The 23,351-nt window shown below is 34.8% G+C and overlaps 1 protein-coding gene across 1 annotated transcript in view; it reads left to right on the top strand.

Annotated features, from left to right (window-relative positions):
* The window catches only part of LOC129232455 (uncharacterized), a 98,378-nt gene that overhangs the window by 32,134 nt on the left and 42,893 nt on the right, over positions 1-23,351 (top strand). Inside the window, exons 3-4 of the mRNA XM_054866599.1 lie at positions 17,786-18,056; positions 21,026-21,210. Coding sequence (XP_054722574.1) covers positions 17,786-18,056; positions 21,026-21,210 — 456 coding nt within the window. The remainder of the gene's footprint in view (positions 1-17,785; positions 18,057-21,025; positions 21,211-23,351) is intronic.

Genomic DNA, 23,351 nt, shown 5'->3' with positions numbered 1-23,351 from the left:
CAGTGACCAAATTAAAACCAAATTAATTTTTTAAAAAAATCGCCAAATTTGTCGCCAAGTTATCGACAAAACTTGGCGACCAAAAGACTGGCGATATATTGCCAAGTGTCCGACAAATTATAACACCACTTGAGTTTATGATAATGTTATGATAATTTGCTCGGTAAAATGTTCTTAAAATTGGAATAAAACGAGCTGATGTGTGCATCACATAACTTCCTTTTACTCCAATTTAATGTCATTTTCTCATTATTGGCAGTTTTAATGTGATTCAATAGTTTACTCTCTAAATATCACCAACAGTGACCAAATTAAAACCAAATTAATTTTTTAAAAAAATCGCCAAATTTGTCGCCAAGTTGGCGACAAAACTTGGCGACCAAAAGACTGGTGATATATAGCCAAGTGTCCGACAAATTATAACACCACTTGAGTTTATGATAATGTTATGATAATTTGCTCGGTAAAATGTTCTTAAAATTGGAATAAAACGAGCTGATGTGTGCATCACATAACTTCCTTTTACTCCAATTTAATGTCATTTTCTCATTATTGGCAGTTTTAATGTGATTCAATAGTTTACTCTCTAAATATCACCAACAGTGACCAAATTAAAACCAAATTAATTTTTTAATAAAAATCGCCAAATTTGTCGCCAAGTTGGCGACAAAACTTGGCGACCAAAAGACTGGCGATATATTGCCAAGTGTCCGACAAATTATAACACCACTTGAGTTTATGATAATGTTATGATAATTTGCTCGGTAAAATGTTCTTAAAATTGGAATAAAACGAGCTGATGTGTGCATCACATAACTTCCTTTTACTCCAATTTAATGTCATTTTCTCATTATTGGCATTTTTAATGTGATTTAATAGTTTACTCTCTAAATATCACCAACAGTGGCCAAATTGAAACCAGATTTAGAATTAAAAAAAAAAAAAACATCGCCAAATTTGTCGCCAAGTTGGCGACAAAACTTGGCGACCAAAAGACTGGTGATATATAGCCAAGTGTCCGACAAATTATAACACCACTTGAGTTTATGATAATGTTATGATAATTTGCTCGGTAAAATGTTCTTAAAATTGGAATAAAACGAGCTGATGTGTGCATCACATAACTTCCTTTTACTCCAATTTAATGTCATTTTCTCATTATTGGCAGTTTTAATGTGATTCAATAGTTTACTCTCTAAATATCACCAACAGTGACCAAATTAAAACCAAATTAATTTTTTAAAAAAATCGCCAAATTTGTCGCCAAGTTATCGACAAAACTTGGCGACCAAAAGACTGGCGATATATTGCCAAGTGTCCGACAAATTATAACACCACTTGAGTTTATGATAATGTTATGATAATTTGCTCGGTAAAATGTTCTTAAAATTGGAATAAAACGAGCTGATGTGTGCATCACATAACTTCCTTTTACTCCAATTTAATGTCATTTTCTCATTATTGGCAGTTTTAATGTGATTCAATAGTTTACTCTCTAAATATCACCAACAGTGACCAAATTAAAACCAAATTAATTTTTTAAAAAAATCGCCAAATTTGTCGCCAAGTTATCGACAAAACTTGGCGACCAAAAGACTGGCGATATATTGCCAAGTGTCCGACAAATTATAACACCACTTGAGTTTATGATAATGTTATGATAATTTGCTCGGTAAAATGTTCTTAAAATTGGAATAAAACGAGCTGATGTGTGCATCACATAACTTCCTTTTACTCCAATTTAATGTCATTTTCTCATTATTGGCAGTTTTAATGTGATTCAATAGTTTACTCTCTAAATATCACCAACAGTGACCAAATTAAAACCAAATTAATTTTTTAAAAAAATCGCCAAATTTGTCGCCAAGTTGGCGACAAAACTTGGCGACCAAAAGACTGGCGATATATTGCCAAGTGTCCGACAAATTATAACACCACTTGAGTTTATGATAATGTTATGATAATTTGCTCGGTAAAATGTTCTTAAAATTGGAATAAAACGAGCTGATGTGTGCATCACATAACTTCCTTTTACTCCAATTTAATGTCATTTTCTCATTATTGGCAGTTTTAATGTGATTCAATAGTTTACTCTCTAAATATCACCAACAGTGACCAAATTAAAACCAAATTAATTTTTTAAAAAAATCGCCAAATTTGTCGCCAAGTTGGCGACAAAACTTGGCGACCAAAAGACTGGCGATATATTGCCAAGTGTCCGACAAATTATAACACCACTTGAGTTTATGATAATGTTATGATAATTTGCTCGGTAAAATGTTCTTAAAATTGGAATAAAACGAGCTGATGTGTGCATCACATAACTTCCTTTTACTCCAATTTAATGTCATTTTCTCATTATTGGCAGTTTTAATGTGATTCAATAGTTTACTCTCTAAATATCACCAACAGTGACCAAATTAAAACCAAATTAATTTTTTAAAAAAATCGCCAAATTTGTCGCCAAGTTGGCGACAAAACTTGGCGACCAAAAGACTGGCGATATATTGCCAAGTGTCCGACAAATTATAACACCACTTGAGTTTATGATAATGTTATGATAATTTGCTCGGTAAAATGTTCTTAAAATTGGAATAAAACGAGCTGATGTGTGCATCACATAACTTCCTTTTACTCCAATTTAATGTCATTTTCTCATTATTGGCATTTTTAATGTGATTCAATAGTTTACTCTCTAAATATCACCAACAGTGGCCAAATTGAAACCAGATTTAGAATTAAAAAAAAAAAAAACATCGCCAAATTTGTCGCCAAGTTGGCGACAAAACTTGGCGACCAAAAGACTGGTGATATATAGCCAAGTGTCCGACAAATTATAACACCACTTGAGTTTATGATAATGTTATGATAATTTGCTCGGTAAAATGTTCTTAAAATTGGAATAAAACGAGCTGATGTGTGCATCACATAACTTCCTTTTACTCCAATTTAATGTCATTTTCTCATTATTGGCAGTTTTAATGTGATTCAATAGTTTACTCTCTAAATATCACCAACAGTGACCAAATTAAAACCAAATTAATTTTTTAAAAAAATCGCCAAATTTGTCGCCAAGTTATCGACAAAACTTGGCGACCAAAAGACTGGCGATATATTGCCAAGTGTCCGACAAATTATAACACCACTTGAGTTTATGATAATGTTATGATAATTTGCTCGGTAAAATGTTCTTAAAATTGGAATAAAACGAGCTGATGTGTGCATCACATAACTTCCTTTTACTCCAATTTAATGTCATTTTCTCATTATTGGCAGTTTTAATGTGATTCAATAGTTTACTCTCTAAATATCACCAACAGTGACCAAATTAAAACCAAATTAATTTTTTAAAAAAATCGCCAAATTTGTCGCCAAGTTGGCGACAAAACTTGGCGACCAAAAGACTGGCGATATATTGCCAAGTGTCCGACAAATTATAACACCACTTGAGTTCAAATAGAAATTAACAATGATTTCCCCCCAAAAAGGGGCAAAAGACCCCCTTAGGAACATCCGAATGCAACCAAAACGGAAGGTGCACAACTAGGCCCCACTAGGAGTCTTCGTACCAAATTTCAACTTTCTAGGACATACCGTTTTTGAGTTATGCGAGATACATACGCACATACATACGTACATACAGACGTCACGAGAAAATTCGTTGTAATTATCTCGGGGGTCGTCAAAATGGATATTTCGGGTATCTGTAGGTTCTTAGGCATATATCCACGTGTGGTCGGGTCGAAAAAAAACTCATTATTCATTCGGGGGTGAGAAAAATGGAAATTAAGGCCGATTTTTGAGTGAAAATTTTTTCGCGAATACAGTACTTCCTTTTTTTGTAAAAGGAAGTAAAAAAAAGTAAAACATTCCATTCCACGTGTTTTCTTTGGGTTAAATTGCAGGCCTCAGACAGTTTATGATGTAATGTAATTTCAGTAGAAAAAAAAAGAAAGCTTCTCACATACACGATGAAAAATTACTGTCATTCACTAGGCGTCCAAGCAAGTTATAAGTTACGGCATTTGTTTGTTTTACCTTTTTCATCCGCCATTAGGCAGTGGCTGCAACGCCCCCTATAGTTTATTGGAGTTGCGAATTCTTTTTAACTTCGGCAGTAAATCCTGAAATCAAAAGGCTAAAAAGGGTTATTTTTCCTTTTGATAGAAATCTCGTCCAGCAAGTTTAAATTCGACATTAACTGGAACCTAAAAACGCTTTTGTGGTCGGGAAAGAAAGTTTTTAAAAGAAAACAGTTCATTAAAAAACGTTCTTGGCGTGCGTCTGCTAACTACCGCGCGAGTTGAAAAAAAGAATGTTGCAGACGTGTGGTGGTTAACTGCAACCGTGCGTGCGACCTTTTTGACCCCCGAGTCTGCTCTAACTGCTGAATGGGTGACGTCGGGTTCTTATAAATGCGGGTCATAAAGCATTGTTTCTTGTCAAGCACATGTCAAAGATCATCCTTCCTTTATGACCTTTTGCCATTCAAGTGCGAGTCAAAGGTGAATACGGAACTTCCACGGCGCTGGGTTACCAGGTTGGCTGTTTTAAAGCCCAATAGGGTGGTTTCCATCAGTCAAAAGTAATACTTTTAGTCACTGAAATTGATAGAATAAGGGGGAAAAAAAATTAATTTGAATTTTAACATCTTGAATTCAAATTATGTTTTTCGCAATCACGAGTGTGTATGTAGGCGTGTGTGTTTGTGTGTGGGGGTATGTGTTTGTGTGTAGGGGTTATGTGTATGTGTGTGTAGGCATGTGTGTTTGTGTTTGTGTGCTTGTATAAGTGTGTGAGTAGTTTTGTGTATGAATGTGTGTGTGGGGGGGTATGTGTATGTAGGCATATGTGTTTGTGTCTGTGTGCAGGCGTGAATGTGTGGGTAGTTGTGTGTATGTGTGGGTGTCTGTATGTATGTGTAGGCATATGTGTCTGTGTGCAGGCATGAATGTGTGGGTAGTTGTGTGTATGTGTGGGTGTCTGTAGGTATGCATGTTTGTATGTGTGTAGGTGTGTGTGTGTGTGTGCGTGTGTAGTTTTGTATGTATGCGCGTGTGTGTAGGACATGGACGCAACCTGGAGACGGCTTTCGCTATAGGAGCAGCATCGTGAGGAGCCCGTCGACGGTGATGGTGTGGAGGGTGGCGGTGGGAAAAATCAAAAGACGCCAAAAACAGTCAAATGAGAACAATAAGCAATCGTGATTGCTCAAAAAAAAAAAAACATGGAGCGGGGAAAAAACTTTAATTTCCCCAATAGTTATTTTTTAATTATTTTTTATAATGTCCGATTTTTCAAACAAGGCGTGGTCTTTATGACGTCACAAGTGCTGCACTTTGGCGCGTCTTTCTACCACGTTATGATAATCAAGATGCGAATTAATATTGCGCTCTACGCTTATTATCAACCCTATCGTTGCGAATACATGTGAGTAAAGATGCGAATTAAATATTTTGCTCTGTGAATGGCATTTCATCATTTGTGATGCCATCGGCAGAAGCTTAAACAATGAAAGCGCACCGATTTAAATATTTTTTTAAATATTAAACTTAAACAAATTATTTAAAAAATGGTCAGGTCCTATGTTTTTAAGCATGCTCTTTCAGGAAAAAATACCTTTAAAATTTTGAAAACGACCCCATTGTAAATTTAAACTCGATTGTGTTTGTTTTATTTATTTATTTGCTTATTTATTTATTTATGGCTCTTTCTTCATCTTACGTACATACGTTCTTTATTGATGTTAAGTTCTGTTAGGTAAAAGCACGAAGAATTTTTACTGTACTGTATATATTTTCACTGTTTGTAGAAAGTATTATTCATCAATACAGCCAGGTTTTTGAGGAACAACAATTTTTTCCTTCTTAGTCCCTCATTTTAGCCTTTTTGCGATTAATCCGCGATTTTTTATTATCCGCGGCGTTTGTGTCGCTCAATTCTGCGGATAATCGGAAGTTTACTGTACAGTCAAACTTACTCATAACGAGCACGAAGGGGCCGCAATATTTGCTCGTAAAAAATGAGTTCGTGAAAAATCGCACATACTTGCTATCTTTTTCCCCTCAAATTCCTGTACAGTACTTAAGAAGTAAGTTTTTTAGTTTCCTTCAAACTTTTACTGTCCTTTTCCTGTGTTACTGATTTGAAGGAATATTCATAGCTTCATAGCCACCCCCTGGCCTCGAAAAATGTTTGAAATTTTTCAGCACATCAAAAGTCATTATACTTGTGCTGAGGGTTGTTCAGCTTGAAATTCTTAGTATGTGTCGTCGTCGTCGTTTTCATGATTTTTTTCATCTTTTTTAGCTTGAATTTAAGGGATCTAAGGCGCTTAACCTTCAAAATGCTCGATTTTCTGGAAACAATATATGTTATGCCTAATTTAATTCGGAATTTTGTTTTTGAAATTTTGTAAGTTAATATCAAAATTTTCCAAAATTTTGTGGGGAAAAATATATATTTTTAATATTAACTTTTATTTTTAGTTAAAATTTAGGTTCAGATCATAAAAATAAACCAGACAAACATGCATGAAAAGTTATACGGAAATACATAAGAAACTTTCTAAAATATCATGCGCGCAAAACGAGAAACCGGCACCTGAGAAAAAGAGGCTTAAACAGCTGCTGTAAACATAAATCTGTATGGGGAAAGTTTGCGCATTTTCACGATAACTTGAAAAGTTTTTTGCGTATGGTAATAGATAAGGTATCAAATAGTTCAGAATTAAATTATGCATAACATATATTTTTTCCAGAAAATTGAAAATTTTGAAGGTCCTTAGACCCCTCTTAAGCTACTGTATCGTCGGAAGTGATTACATTGACCTCAACATATATATCACTTTCTCTACTCCACAAATTAATGAAAAAAAAAAAACTTTTGTTTTTAATTTACTTTAGCTGATGCTTAAAGTTGGCAAGAGGAAAAAAATCGTCACCTAATTTATGGGTCAACTGCCCAAACAACACCACTTCTGTGTAAACTGGACCCTAGGGTGGTACAAAAAATACTTGTAGAAATAAAAAAAGTTTCTCCTAGATACCAAGACACCCCTCAATATTTTTACACATGTGAATAGTAATTTTACCGGAGAAATGTTAGCTTCCTATTTCAGCTGAAAGAGGGTGCTCAACCCCCCTCCCCCAAACTTCATCAGTATGGGAAGGGGGGGGGGGTTAAAAAATACTTCGAACTGAAAAAAACAGTGCTACATATTATAATATGCACTAATAATATGCATATACATTATCATTTACAAAAACAGCTGGGGAAATGAAATTTTTCTAAATTTTTGGCCTTTTCTATGCTAGGCTAATGTTAAATCCAGGGGTCTTTGAGCACCCTCTTAAAATTTGAGTAAGAAATTAAAATTTTACAGGATAATACTATAAATAAGTCAAAAAAAAAAAAATAAATAAAAAAATAAATAAAATAAAAATAAATAAATAAATAAATAAAATAAAAAATAAATAAATAAATAAATAAAATAAATAAAAGAGCGGGTGTTCTGAGCTCTAGCTGAAAAAAAGTTTTTTTGAACCACTCTACTGGACCCTTTAGAAAAGAAAAATAGTGGTTCGAGAATAAGGAGTTTGGAAACCTAGAAAACTATGGTGAAAAGATGACTTTGAAGAATGGGGAGGAGGGGAGGGGGATCCCTTCATTTGACTACAGCTTCAGCTTTGTTCGAAAATCTTCCGAAGTTCAACATATTTGTAATCCGTGACATCGGTAGATATTTTACTGCTTTTCAAATGCATATAGCAATATTGTTTGTTAATACTTTGCTACGCAACAGGGGGAATTATTGCAGGCCGCTTTTTAATCCCCAAAAGTTTCAGACATGTCTGAGAAAAGGTTAGGGATTAACCCACCTAAGTCTCAGTATATGATTAGTGTGACGAGCATTCCATCTGTGTTTAAGTCATGTAATTTAAAACTTTGTAATTAAAAAATAAGTTTAATGTTTTGGAAGAGAGAGAGAGAGAGAGAGAGTTCATTTCCACTTTAATTCCTGAAAATTTGTTCTTTAAGTTTAAGTTACTTGAGAATTAGTATCTGTTATCTGGTCTTCATTTGCATGGAAGCTTACGGGAGATCAGCGCTTTTTGATTCTATGTGAGTTTTTATTAATTAGAGCCAGCGGGTTCCCAACCTTTTTAGGTCTGCGGCCCACCAACTTTGTGAGAAAATTTTTGAGGCCCACTAAGTACAAAATATGCAAGTAAAATAGGGTGGAAAACAGGGGCGGATCCAGAAATTTTTATTAAGGGGTTCAAGTTTCAATGGTCAGCGTTATATTTCCCACGTTAAAAAGTATCAGGTAAGCAACGCTGCCCCCTCGAGTGAGGGCGCACCCCTTCATTTCGGAGCATCATCCCATCCAAAGAAGATCAAAACTCATTCAAATGACTCCTCCCCCTCCCGCCTTAAATTGTTCACTGCCAAAGCCTGTGCCATGGATCATACTCACTCAGAGTTGGCAAAAACCCGGGTTTTTTTAAAAAAGCCCATGGACCCAGGGTTTTTTGGGTTTTTTTAAATAAAACCCAAAAAACCCAACTAAAGCTGGGTTTTTTAAAAGAAATGTAGGGTTTTTTTGTCTTTTTTTGGGGAAAGTGTGGGGTACTTGTAGCATATTGTAGCGTAAGTATATTGACAAAGCACAAAAATTGTCTAGGGGTAAAAAAAGCTGGAAAACGAGTTAAAATTCAGCGTTTTCTAAAGAAAAGTATAAAAGACGACAAAACCGAAGAAAGTTTCAGATTTTTTAGTTTCTATTTTTACCAACAGTTAAGGCAAATTTACTTCTTGAGTGATAAAATCTATTGTTCATTTGTTTGTTTTTAATTACTTTTTTTTTGCATTTTACTTTATTGTATTTTATTTTGTTATGCAAAACTACTGTAGAACCTCAAGTAGTTTAAATTCCTTTTTACTGAATTCCAGCTTAATCAACACATTTCTTTAAACTTTATGTTTCCTGTTTTTCTATTTCTGTGTAAATATTCAACTTTTTCGTAAGATATTGAAAATACTGTACATCCTATTCTGTTTTCTGTCTAACCGTTTGAGAAACCTGTTAATTTCTAAAAAATATACCTTATTTATTTGAGATTTGTGACGTGTTGGTTTGCAGAAAATTATTAACATGAAAGCCTTTTGGCTAGAGTAGTTTCCTCTGTACAATCTACAAATATTGAGAAAATCAGACGTGACAGGACTTAGTCAAGATAATTTGAGCTATTTTTCAGTTAAAGAAAAAGTTAAATATATTTATTTAAAACCTTTGAAGTATTTTTTAAATGCAGTCAAGAGTTAAGAAATGCTATTTAAGTTCAAAATTCATTTTTTATGTCCATTGTCTGTGGTAAAGAACAAATAAAAAATTTAAATTGTAAAAGTATTTAAATTAATCAATTTTTTCTAAAAACTTCTCAAAATTTTAAAAAAACCCAAAAGTGGGCTAAATAATGGGTTTTTTTAAATGGGTTTTTTCAAAAAAACCCATTGGGTCTAACCCAATTGGGTCCAATCCGGCCAACCCTGTACTCACTTCAATTTTCTTCAGAATTTACGTTTCTTTAAGCAGACAGGCTGGTCACATTACCGTAGATTTGTTTACCTCAATTTGTTTTAACACTATCTATTTATATTTGAGTTGCAATCTAGCGAATCGGCTAAAGAGGTCTTAAACGAAGCGACACAAAATGGGTTAACTGGACACATTTAAGGAATTGGCCAAGAAGTCAAAATTGATCGGTTGCTTTAATTGATAGGCGTAGACCTAAATATTCTCTGGTGTGTATGATGACCGGCGATGAGTCATTTCAATTATGGCGAATTTCCTTTTAGTTGTCGCATCCTGGTGCACTGGAAATTCGCGGTATTAGGGCTACACTCAGGAACCTAATTAAATACAAAATGTGTCAGCCGATTAAATGATCATTCTGTTTTTAAAGAGTCGCAGGCTGTATCTGTCAATTTGCTGATCGATCGATTTTTATTCTGGGAAACTTCGTATGAATTAAGATCATTGAATTCCATTTCCTGCATACGTCATCCCATAGTTTGTTAAATTTTACCCTGTTGAATATGTACAAAGGGATGACGTATTAAATAAATTTAAAAAAAATTTAAAAATTAATTTGAATTTTGACATCTTGAATTCAAGTTATGTTTTTCGCAATCACGGGTGTGTGTGTATGTAGGCGTGTGTGTTTGTGTGCGGGGGTTATGTGTGTTTGTGTGTAGAAGGTATGTGTGTAGGCATGTGTGTCTGTGTGCTGGCATAAGTGTGTGGGTAGTTGTGTTTATGAATGTGTGTGTGGGGGGTATGTATATATGTGTGTAGGCATATGTGTTTGTGTCCGTGTGCAGGCATGAATGTGTGGGTAGTTGTGTGTATGTTTTTGTGTGTATGTGTAGGTGTCTGTATATATGCATGAATGTGTGAGCAGTTGTGTGTATGTATGTGTATGTTTTTGTGTTTGTATGTGTAGTTGTGTGTATGTATGTGTATGTTTTTGTGTTTGTATGTGTAGGTGTCTGTATGTATGCGTGTGTGTATGTGTGTAGGTGTGTGTGTAGGTGTCTGTATGTATGTATGCGTGTATGTGTGTGTGTGTGCGTGCGTGCGTGCGTGCGTGTGTAGTTGTGTATGTATGTATGCGTGTATGTGTGTGTGTGTGCGTGCGTGCGTGTGTAGTTGTGTATGTATGCGCGTGTGTGTAGGACATGGATGCAACCTGGAGACGGCTTTCGCTAGAGGAGCAGCATCGTGAGGAGCCGGTCGACGGTGATGATGCGGAAGGTGGCGGTGGGAAAATAAAATGATAGAAAGCCAAAAACAGTCAAGTGAGAACAATAAGCAATCGTGATTGCTCAAAAAAAATTGCCATGATGGTTGGCTTCTTGGCTCTTTCCTTCGGCCACTTTGTTGCCGGCAACCCTGCAGCACCTCAGGAAAATGAGCAGCTTTTACTCGCGTTCCATCTTTGTTGGAAAACAATGACCCAACCTCCGAGGATCAAAATGTCGAATGACTCTGTCTTATAATTGCAGTGCGCGTTCGGGTTTCTTCTTTGGGAAGGAAGCCGCGCAAAGAATGGGGAATTGGAACGTAATTTCGGTTTTTAACTTGAATGGCCCGATACTGCGTTACACGTGATGAGACGTCTGTGGTCCGCTTTGTGGGTGGGTTGAGGTTGGACATGCTTGTACGGAGTAGAATGAATGGGAGGCGGCATCTATTATTACTCATAAGCGTTCTTGCACTACCGGGGAGGTTTTACAAAGTAACATCATGTCTTGTTGCGAAGTTTCATCTTCGGCTTTTATCTGGCGTGAGCAATATGCAATATGTAGCCTTGAGGGGTGCAAGTGGACTCAAGTAAAATTTTCTGAAGACAGTGAAATTTTCGAAACTGGGCCATTCCACCGTCACGTGCGGGACGAAAATACACTTAAATTTCAGTAACATTTCGTCATATCTCATGTTTTGATGAATTATTTTAATGAAACAGGTATTTTATTTTTAATATACCCTATATGGGTATATTAAAAATAAAATAATATACCCATATAGGGGTAATTATTATATATATTTTAATGAAACAGGGGTAAGCAAATTTTTTAATCTTTACATTTGATACAAAGATACTCCTGACACAATTATATTTTTATTAAACAATTTTGTTATTTAAAAATAAAATTTATTTACATGCGTCACGTGCGGGACATCCAAAGTCAACCTCTGGTAACTTGCTTATGAATAAGCTAATATTTTTGCTCTATTAATACAGCAATGACGAAACAAACTGTAGGTTTTGAAAGCTATGATTCTAACGTAGAGGAAGCATATCTCGTTAGTTTAGAAATATAATTATTTATACCATTGAAAAAAAAATATGTTTTTGCCCATTCCATTGAAAATGGTCATTTTGTCCCACCCGTGACGGTTCCTATATTTCATAAAAAAGAAATAATTTTTGAAGAAAGTTTTTGCTTAAGAAGTCACACATGCATATGTGATTTCTTAAGCAACAAAATTTTGTTCATCATCCTTTTGAATTATTATTTTTTATGAAATATATGAAGCGTCACGTACGGGACAAAATTACCGTTTTCCGTGGAATGGCCCAACTACGAGGAAGCTCGTACTCTCCACCCCTTCCCCCGTAAAAACTCTTCAAATATACATACAGAAATAATTGAAATCAGAGAAGAAAAAAAACATTATTTATTTTTTATTTTATTTTATTTATTTATTTTATTTATTTATTTATTTATTTATTTATTTATTTATTTATTTTTTTTTTGAATTTTTTCAGCTTTTGAATGTGTTATCCGCCCGAAATTTTCGGAAATAGCAATCCAAAATTTTCGGATTTTTCTGAAATTTTGGGTCACAAACACCCATGGTAGCCTCAGAACAACATAGGGGTATTTGTGATCCGAAAATTTTATACTGACAACACATTCTGAAACTGAAAAATTACTTGAAAAAAAAAAGAAAAAGAAAAACTTAAAATGATTTTATCTACGATTTCAATGATTTTTGTTTGCACATTTGAGGAGTTTTACTGGGGGGGGGGAGGGGGGGTCGAGCTTCCGAGTCCGCTTTCCTCTCCGGAGCAACAATAAAGATGTGTAAGCCTCACCAGGAATCCACGCGTCGTGTACCATAAAGTTCTTGAAGTTGACTGTTAATAGACACTTATTAGCCGATATTTACACTGATGAAAGTGGTTTCGCTTAAATGTAATCTATAAAATTAAGAGGAACAGTTGAAAGAATTGCAAGGGAGGGGGGTGCACCCTAGTCTGTCGTGAGACCAATTTGTATAATGTTTGAAAAAATATTTTTCCATCAGCTCAGCATGTTTGTGTAATGCATGTTGTGTAAATGTACAGGCGAACCAAATGCCCTTTTAATTGTCAACTACGGGCAAAGCCGTGCGGGTACCACTAGTTTTGAAAAATTGAAATTGGGAAGAGCTGTGCCGCGATCGACAAACCTACTTTGCTCCGATTGCAATCGGCCGCAATCTGTTCCGCTAAGAATTTTTCGTCCATTCCTGCAAATTTTCTTGGTTACCTGCGATAATAAACACAGTAAAAGGTCGCCACCAACTGATGCGTTCACAGGATGTGCGTATCGTTAATCATTTATGGTCGCTCTTGACATTTTTAGAGGCCAAATACGGCCTTCCACGGATTACAATGTTCCCTTTTCGAATAGCTTTTCGCTCTGTGCATTTGCGGTCGTCTGCGAGCGGTAGCGCGCGAAAAAGTCGGAATGTCGGCTGTAGAAGCATTGGCGCATCCCCCAAGAGGGAAGCTTTATGCATTGTGCTGCGTGAATTTTGACTATTTATTTATTCATTTGTTTTGTGCACAACATTTTACTTTACCTCAAAGTGGTGTCCCGTTTATCTCCCAGGTGATGGGACAGCTAGGCTTCTACTCAAAAAAAAAATAATAATAATAATAATAATAATGGGGTTGTTTCCTTCAGTCAGAAGTAATACTTTTTCACTGAAATTGATAGAATAAGCGAAAAAAAATGACATGGACCCAGAAAATACTTTTATTTTCCCAACAGTTAATTTTTAATTAATTTTTTTTAAATGTCCGATTTTTCAAACAAGGCGTGGTCTTGATGAAGTCACAAATGGTGCTCTTTGGCGCATCTTTCTACCGCATTTCCACGTTAGGATAATCAAGAAGCGAATTAAAATTGCGCCCTACGCTTGCTATCAACCCAATCGTTGCCAATACACGCATGTAAAGATGCGAATTAAATATTTTTCTCCTTGAATGGCAACACTGAATGGCATTTCATCATTTGTGATGTCATCGGCAGAAGCATAAACAATGAAAGCGCACTCATTTAAGTAATTTTTTAAAAATATTAAACTTAAACAATTTATTTAAAAAATAGTCAGATTCTATGTTTTTAAGCATGCTCTTTTAGAAAAAAAAAAGGTACTTTTAAAATTTTGGAAACGATCCCCATTAGGGATCGTTCATTAATGATGTCACACTTGTTGGGGTTGTGGGAGGGGGAGAGATTGTTAAATTGTGAGAGTTTGATAGGGGATAAGGAGAATTGTCAGAAAGAAGGAATAAGAGTCAAATTTGTTGGCCCATTTTTTTTTTTTTTAAACTTTAGAAATTTGAATTATTTATGTCTAAAAACTATTATTATTCGTTCACTGGTGCCGAACCTGCGGCCCGCCAACCGCATATGGCCCGCGAAGCTGGTCCTTGTAGCTCGTTGTTCTCTTCAATGTCATAATTTGAAAACAATCTGCTGAAATTCCCAGAAACAAAACAACTGATCGTGTCCATTCGGTATCAAGAATAATTGCTGTGAATTTGGTTTCAAAAGACAAATAAAAACTTTGTATTGGTATTTTAATAAAAACTTCGAGATAGGAACATATTTAATGTTTTGTAATTTCCCTTCCTTTTTCTGTTCTTCCCCATGTTATCTAGGGAAAAAAATAGATAAATTGGTCGTTTACAAATGTGTCAGACATAGAAAGGGATGGGCTAAAAACATGTTTATTGATGTAAATTTAGCCTGACGTGTGACAAGGAGAGGGGTAATGTGAAGTGTGGCACTTTATAGCAAAGGGGTTGGGAGACAGGTCAGATATGTTGATAAAAGTGCAACATCGTTTATGGACAGACCCTTATAAATAGAAAGTACCATTAATACATAAAACAATGTGTTTTTTATAGGGGGGAGGGGGTTGACCTGTGACCAGGCAGGCTCCTCATTTCAAATTTTCCAAGGCAAATCAAAGTCAAAGGGTGCATAGTACACTCGGGGAATATTTTTTGAAAAGCAACAAAAACCACACCCACATAAGTAAAGGTGAAGCGAAACTTATGGTTTATTTTTATTGAAAGATCTGATTCGCTTTCCTTTTATTTTTTTGTATTCTGTCATTTTAAGCCACTCCCCTTTGAAGTCAGTTGTATGTTTGCTTTGGAAGGGAGAAGATCGTCTGTGTTTGTTGAGGCATATGCTTAACCCTTTTTGTTTTGATATGTTTCGATATTAATTAGCTTTAGATTTCGCTAATAAACTTTAATTTTATATAATGGCCTGACTTCATTGTCCATTTGAACAACGTTCGTCTTCAAAAACATTCATTTCTCAAAGTGAAGGGGGAGTCAGGAGAGGACGATTGCCCCCTCTTGATGCCCCTTAAAAGGGAACCAGGACGTTTTATATGTTCAAAAAATCGATTTTTCAATTTTAGCTGCATAAAATATAGGACACTTTCCTGATTCCAAAAATGTATATATTGTGTGGGTGTCAAATTCCGAAAGCTAATTAATTTACTATTTAAAATGTAAACAAAAAAAGCCACGCCCCTTTTAAAGGGACGGTATCTGGATTAAATGTTGACAAACTAGTGTTTTCTTTCATCAAATATTTCATGATTCAGTTACTTTTACTCTTTTTTTACTATTTACATAACGTAAACATAGAAAATGCCTGGGCGTAAGCAGTTTGGGAAGCCTATCGCATGCTTACCAGCATTGTCAAGGTCAACACTTTTTCCCGTTTTTTAGAAAACACATTTTTTTGAACTTAAGGTACGCTTAGATAAAATTCATATCGAATGTATAATTATGAAACTTTGTATTATAACATATACAAGCATTCTGCATGTGTTAAACTTATTTTTACTATTTTTTAGGTACTATTGTATTTCTAGGAGGCTAATTTTAGTGAAAAATATCGTACTTTTTCGGGATTTTATGAAATATACTAGCAAAAATACCCGGCGTTGCCTGGGTCAGTAATAATTATTAGAAAAAATCGTTACTTGCTTTTGTTTTCTGTTTTAAGTATAAGAATTTAAAACACATCTTTTTGACGTGATTAAAAATCGAGTTTCTTCCTTACCCATAAAACTAAAATAGCAATAAGTATAAAGAACAAAGTAGTATTGATTTAGAAACGAAAGCACTATATTTAAGCATATACAAATTTAAAAAACATGAAATTAATCTTCTCATGTTTAAAAAGATTAATCTGTTGATACTTTTTTTTAACATGGAGTCTAAAACCTTCTCTGTATGGCTAATGAAGTACGAAGTGGTTAAAAAAAAGTAGCTGCGCTCGTAATCCCCTTGTACTTGCTTTAGTTATTTCGGGAAATTTCAATCATTGTGACTCTTGGTGCGATTTTACCGAATTTGCGAAAGTCGTTTCGAGGTACCTTCGATGATGCTCCCCCATTCTTTCCTTACTTTGTAAAACTATATGATATTAATTTTCGTTACAGAGATATCGTCGCCAGATGCTGAGATATTTTTGGTCACCATAAAATGGCGCTAAACAGTTTCATCCGAAATGTTACCAAAATAAGTAATAAAATTTGGTGATTGTTTGAAATTGTGCAAAAAGGAAAATTAATGGAAGTTTTTGTGCTGTTTATGGATTTGCCTAATTTAGTTGCTGGATTATTTAACACAGTAAAAAAAGTCTTTTGAAAATTCTTTGATTGGCGATATTTTGTTTACATGGTGAAAGCTGAGAAACATTATGACGTCGGCTTCAAAAACAGCAACGTTGAAAAAACTGCCAAATGCATCAGCTACGGAAATCTTTCTGCAAAAATTTTGGCGATCTGCTGGTTGTTTGGATAAAGAGTAAGTGTTCAATTAGCATAAATAATAATAAAAACCATTAATTACATTAAAGTTCCGTTTAAATGGAAAATCATCAGCCAAATCATGTATTATTTGCCAATCTTGTGCAAAAATCTTACTTCAAGATTTGACTTGAGAAAAGCCTTGAACAATCACGAAAAGCATAGAAAGTCAACAATACAACAATTGTCGCTATCGACAGGGAGTTGAGATGATACACTAAATACTGTATTGAGTTGAGGAAAGCCTTCGAACATGGATCTAAAAAGCTCATAACTCGTTTTTTATTCTACTTAGAAATTTCGAACAGGTGCCACCTTCAGCAGAAAAATCAGAGCTTTCGATGGACATATAATGTAAATATGTGCAAGTATTTTTTCATCCCAATATTAGAGAATTTATACAAAAATTGTGTTTTATTGCCCCCCTAAGGGGGTTTTCCCCCCATAACGGGACGAAAACTACCCTATGTGTTATTCTGATGCATAAGCTATATTATTGTAAAGTTTCATCAAAATCCTTTCAGTAGTTTTTGCGTGAAAGAGTAACAAACATCCATACATCCATCCATACATCCATACATCCATACAGACAAACTTTCGCATATATAATATTAGTAAGATTATTTTAAAATTTTTTGTGGCTTTTTAATTTGAAGGTAACTGAAAAATAATAGGCTCACTGTTATTTGTGACCTTTTGCGTGTACAGAATTGAAGTTTAGAGTGATTTAATTCAGAACTGTATTTGCTAAGCGTACCTATTTGCAGTCATTAAGTTTCAAACTAGCGTGCAACTATATACTTTCTATTTACTATTCAAAATTATATTCTTTAAGGAAAAAAAATATTTTTACTGGTTTATAATGTTGAAGATTACATTCTTTCAAGACACAATAGTTTTTAATTCACACTTGGTTTTGAAACGAATAAACACCTCGGGTTTGCAACGAAAAATTTGACTCTTTTCGTTGCCGAGAACTTCCCGGTTCCCTTAATGACCGGCCTGCCGTCAAGGCGTCCCTGACTGCATTCAAGCCCAAACACTTTTTAAAATATTTTGATCACTTTAAAAAAAAAAAACTTAGTGGGAAAGTTCAAGAAGACTAATTTCAACATTTGTTTCTTTCCAGGCATCCCTCATGGCTTGAAGCCCCCACCTCCCCACCTGGGCATGCCCCCCGCGCCCTACGGCTTATCCAAGCCGGTGGTCCGCAATGTGATGTCTCCCGTCCACCAGGGCAACTCTCTGCCCAATGCCGGCTTCTCTCCTTTCGGAAACAACGTCAATTCTGCCCTCAATGCCACTAGGACGTCCAGCTTTGCTGCAGCCCTCAGGAAACTGGCCAAGCAGGCTGTGGATCCCAGTACAGGTGAGTACACTAACAGTAGCCCCAGACTTAGGCAAACTGAAAAGCTTTCTGCGAATACAAATCCTATTTGGAAAATTTTCTGCAAATAATTATTTTGCCTAACTCAGCCTTGAATAAAAAATTAAATTTATATTCAAATATGAAAGAGACAAAAAAGAAAGTGCTTTAAATCATTTAATTTTTTTTAACAATAACATATACAGTCGGACCTCCATATATCGAACTTCCACATATCGAAATTCTCTATATATCGAAATCCCAGCAAATTTCTATGTTCATTACATAGAAAAATTGTTTCTATATATCGAAAAAGTCTCTATATATCGAAATTTTTTGCTAGACATTCGTAGGTTTTTTTCCACTTTAGACTGTATGTCTCATGAAAAATGAAGGTTAGCGGAGAAAATTATGATCACTAAAGGTTGCTGCGAAATTCATAAGGAATAGGGGGTTCAAGGGTGTGTAGATAGGGTCGATGTTCCGTTCTGGAGTTCTTACATTCCCTCAAGTTTATTTCAAATCTTAGTTGCAACCAGTAACACTAAAATCAATTTCAAGTTATCCCTTTTGTCTGTTGATTATCATTCGTAGTATTTTTAGCTTCAGTAAAAATCATTCAAGTTAAGTAGATTTATTTTTTACTTTTCTCTCGATTACATTGTTAACACGAAAATCCCCTAATGTGGCGGTTCAAGTTGAATTTCCGAAGAATGAAGGTGTATGAAGGAGCAAAAATGTAATTTCTGTTAAATTTTTAATTATTAACTTTCATTTAATCCGATGCTCGTTTAAATTAGCAGTTGGGTTTCATGCACGAAAATTAGTTTTAATTTTAATGTTTTAGGATATTTTTATGATAAAATAAGATTGTGTTTCTATATATCGAATTTTTTTCCGGCAATTTGCTACTTCGATATATGGAGGTCCGACTGTAGTTTGCTTTTTTTTTCACCAACTGAAGAAAACTGCCAAAACCATTATTTTTTTACACATGTGCTTTAAAAGGCTTTTGGAGAAAGGCTTTAATAGAAAAAAACTCTGGGATTTTCTTAAAAATTCCCTTAAAAAATATTTATTTATTTTTTTTTTAAATCAACATTAGCAGTTTGAAAAAAAATTTCTGCAGAGCCAAAAATTTTCTGCGAACGCCATTCGTGCGTTCGTTTATATTGTGCAAGATTGAGTAGCCCATTCAGACTCATAGAGTAAATAATTTTAATTAGAGAGTCGGATCTATGATAGAAAGGAGATGAAATTGAAGCCGGAATTATGAGATACATTGGTGCAAAGATGGGGAAGGTTTAATAAAGTAGTCACTTTGCGAGAAAGGTTTTTACTAATCTCATGACCAAATAAAGTAGCTGGCGGATTGCTTTGCATTTTACTTCATGTTATAATGCGAATTTCAAAAATGTGCCTCATAAACCTGCAACAATATTCAAATTTAAATTAACTACCAATTGAGATTCAGTAGTGCAATATTTCTTTTGCGAGAAGCTAAGGATCTTGAGATACATCGGTGTAACTTCCAGCTTCAATTGTTTAGTATAGCCAGACCTCTCTATTTAAATTCTTTACTCTATGTTCAGACCTGATGTTTGGTATACTGAGCATGAACTTACTACAGCTGCCAACTGTTGAATAATTGATTTGGATTTAAACTAATTGGATTTCTAAAGTTAAGAGTGTAATTTCACCCGAATATCGGACAAGGCGCTAAAAACTATTTCCTGCTCTTGGCCTCAGCTTAGTTCTTTATTGTCAAGTAAGCTTGCATTCGAGTATAGTACTCTCTCTTGTACCAAAACAGAAGAAAGGTTCACCTATCATTTGTACTGATTATCACCAAATTTTTTATTTTGGCACTTACGTCTCTTCGCTTCTCCCTGCCTCATATTTTCAATCACAATTGAAAATTGATGAAACCATCACAGCTATAAAAAGTGCAATTTGTGTTCTAACATCGAGAAAATTAGTTACTGATACAAAACTGATCGTTCTGATACAAAAATGGCATTTTCACTGATACAAAACTGATCATTCTGATACAAAAATGGCATTTTCACTGATACAAAACTGATCATTCTGATACAAAAACGGCATTTTCACTGATGCAAAACTGATGGTTCTAGATACAAAAATGGCATTTTCACTGATACCAAAACTAATCGTTCTGATACAAAAAATGCCATTTTCACTGATACAAAACTGATAGTTCTGATATAAAAATGCCATTTTCACTGATACAAAACTAATCGTTCTGTTACAAAAATGGCATTTTCACTGATACAAAACTGATCGTTCTGTTACAAAAACGGCATTTTCACTGATACAAAACTGATCATTCTGATACAAAAATGTCATTTTCACTGATACAAATTTGATCGTTCTGATACAAAAATGGCATTTTCACTGATACAAAACTGATCATTCTGATACAAAAATGGCATTTTCACTGATACAAAACTGATCATTCTGATACAAAAACGGCATTTTCACTGATGCAAAACTGATCGTTCTGATACAAAAATGGCATTTTCACTGATACAAAACTGATCGTTCTGTTACAAAAATGCCATTTTCAGATACAAAAATGATCGTTCTGATACAAAAATGCCATTTTCACTGATACAAAACTGATCATTCTGATACAAAAATTCCATTTTCATTGATAAAAAAATGACCATTCTGATACAAAAATGCCATTTTCACTGATACGAAAATGATCGTTCTGATACAAAAATGGCATTTTCACTGATACAAAACTAATCGTTCCGATACAAAAATTACCATTTTCACTGATACAAAAATGATCGTTCTGATACAAAATTAGTATTTTTATAGATAGAAAGCTGTTAGAAAAATGAGTTTTTGGTTTTTCACCCCTGAATTGATACTGTAGTAACTATGTTAAATGTGCTTTTAGCCTTTCCCTTTTGTGTGTACTAATATATGTGCTCTGCTTCTAGAAAAAGACCTGTCTCCGATCTCCCCTGCAGCTTCACCATCATCCAGTCAACCGTCATCCACTCACCCCAGGCATCATGGACCACCTGTTCCCATGTACATGAATAGCCATAGTTCCGCCCCGCCTCATCATGGTTCCTCTCCCCCCATTGGCTCAGTGCCGCCGTTACAGAGCTCTCAGGGAAAGGTATGCTGATTCTTGTTTTTGTAAGTACAGTAGAGTTTTGAAATTCTGAGGTAATGGGGGCTCGGGTCACCTCGGATTACTGAAAACTCGGAATATGTGAAAAATTATTTGGACTACATAAAGACATGCGCTCTTTACTTCCTTACGCTTTGAAAAGGAAATACAGTAGAAGACCGTCATAACGCACACCTTGGGACCAGAGCTTTTGCGTTATACAGGTTTTTGCATTATATAGATCATTTCACAAATTTTGAAACTAACATTCAGAATATATCTATATATTAGCACTTCAGAATGAGTTTTATCTGCAATGAGTATTAAAGCACAAATATTACAATGAGTTATTCACAAATAAACATGTTTCACAATCAAAATCCTGCACTTCTGCTAGCTTCATGGCTCACATAACAGCTGCATTTTCAAGAGCCATCTGGTATTTTCTGTTTACAATGAGTACTAATTTTCAATCTAAAAGTTTTGAAACAGGATGAAAAGACGAAAAACTTTCAAAATTTAATTTGCCTAACAATTTTTAGGCTTGCAAAGCAAAACAGAGGGATTTTTTAAACTTCAAAACCTACTGTTTACTTCTGAAAAGTAGTGCGGTTTATAGAGAATTGCGTTATACAGGTCAACATTATAACGGTCTTCTACTGTATTGTTGTCTCCTCTAAAAAATTATCACTTAAATATCAACATAAATTTATGTTTTGATTAACCCTAAACGAGTTTTGATGTCTGCACGTACTTGAGTGTAAACTTGCAGGCAACCATAAACTGCCCTTTGATCGTCCTCGAATAAGTTTTGATGAGTTTTGTCGTTACATTTGTTTCTATGCGTGAGCGTACGTATGTACCTCACATAATACAAAAATGTTAGTCATAGAAGGTAAAGTTTCGTATGTATGCTTCGTACAACGTTATTTGCACTTCCCTTTTAAATTGCAATCAGATATTCCCCCCCCGAAAAAAAAACTGTTTGTTCGTCCTTTGAGGCAAAACAATGTTTTAATTTCAAGTTATTTTTTGTATCAACCAACTTCCTACTTTCTCCAAGGCTTACTTAATCCATCTCTAACAGTCAAAGAATATTTCATGTCACTTGGCAAGTGTTATTGACATAAACCTTTCAATTTCTTTTTATTACCTTATTGTATATTGTTAGGAAAGTTCTACATTGCAAAATATTTCAATTTTCAGATTAAAACTTTTTTTGTCTATAAAAAGTATACCTTAAAAATAATAACAAAGCACCTCGTATCAAGCGGAACCTCAGACTTTTGAGACTCAGATTTCCGAAACTCTACTGTACTGTAAAAGGGAGCCATAATTTTCTCGAAAACGAAGATATCGGGGATTTTGCCAGCTGAAAACTTCACAAATTTTATATGAACAACAAAAATAATGGTTAAAAAAATATTTCATGAGGTTCAAATTTTCACGATTACGACAGACTGTGAAAATTGGGAAAATTAAAGCCTTGCAAAAACAAGTGCTTTTACAGCAAGTTAATTGGATTAATTTGTGGTAGGAGACGCTTTTAATTGTTTAGGTCTTCTTAAACAGGCAACATCTAAAACTTCTTAGTCCTAGGAACAAATAATTCAGTTGTTGCTATAAGAAATGTTACATGACTCTAGCCTATGTTTGAGGGTGTCCAGTTATAGGGAAGTTGCAACCTATTAAATGTTCCTATTTTGACTATTGGATATTGTTAATTGACTCTCAAAACTAAAAAATTCACCATCGCCGAATTTTAAAACACCATGATTGATTTTTAATGAATTTTTAAAAATCCACTCGCAAAAGTGCTCTTCTGAAACGTAACAGGGCACTAATGTGCAGCCTTCCGCCGAAGATCCCTTGTTTTCTCTAGGAATATTTTGAGCGCGGTGATATTTTTATTTTTTAGAAATTCAATAATCCTTTTGAACACACTATGGAGGCCGGATTCGTTAAAGCACAAACTAATAATCTTCCTCAAGTAACATCAATGATGGTATTCGAATATTTCCGAGGGGATGAATGGTTTAATGTTCCAGAAACGCGAGGAGTTAACGTTTTGTCTTCGAAGCCAACTGCACTTCCTTTGACTTCTCCTTGTCAGCTATGCCCGGCGGAAGAGCTCATGACGTCACTTC

The sequence above is a fragment of the Uloborus diversus genome, unplaced genomic scaffold, assembly GCF_026930045.1.
Source record: "Uloborus diversus isolate 005 unplaced genomic scaffold, Udiv.v.3.1 scaffold_12, whole genome shotgun sequence".
Classification (NCBI taxonomy): domain Eukaryota; kingdom Metazoa; phylum Arthropoda; class Arachnida; order Araneae; family Uloboridae; genus Uloborus; species Uloborus diversus.
This window is presented reverse-complemented; position numbering and strand designations above follow the sequence as displayed.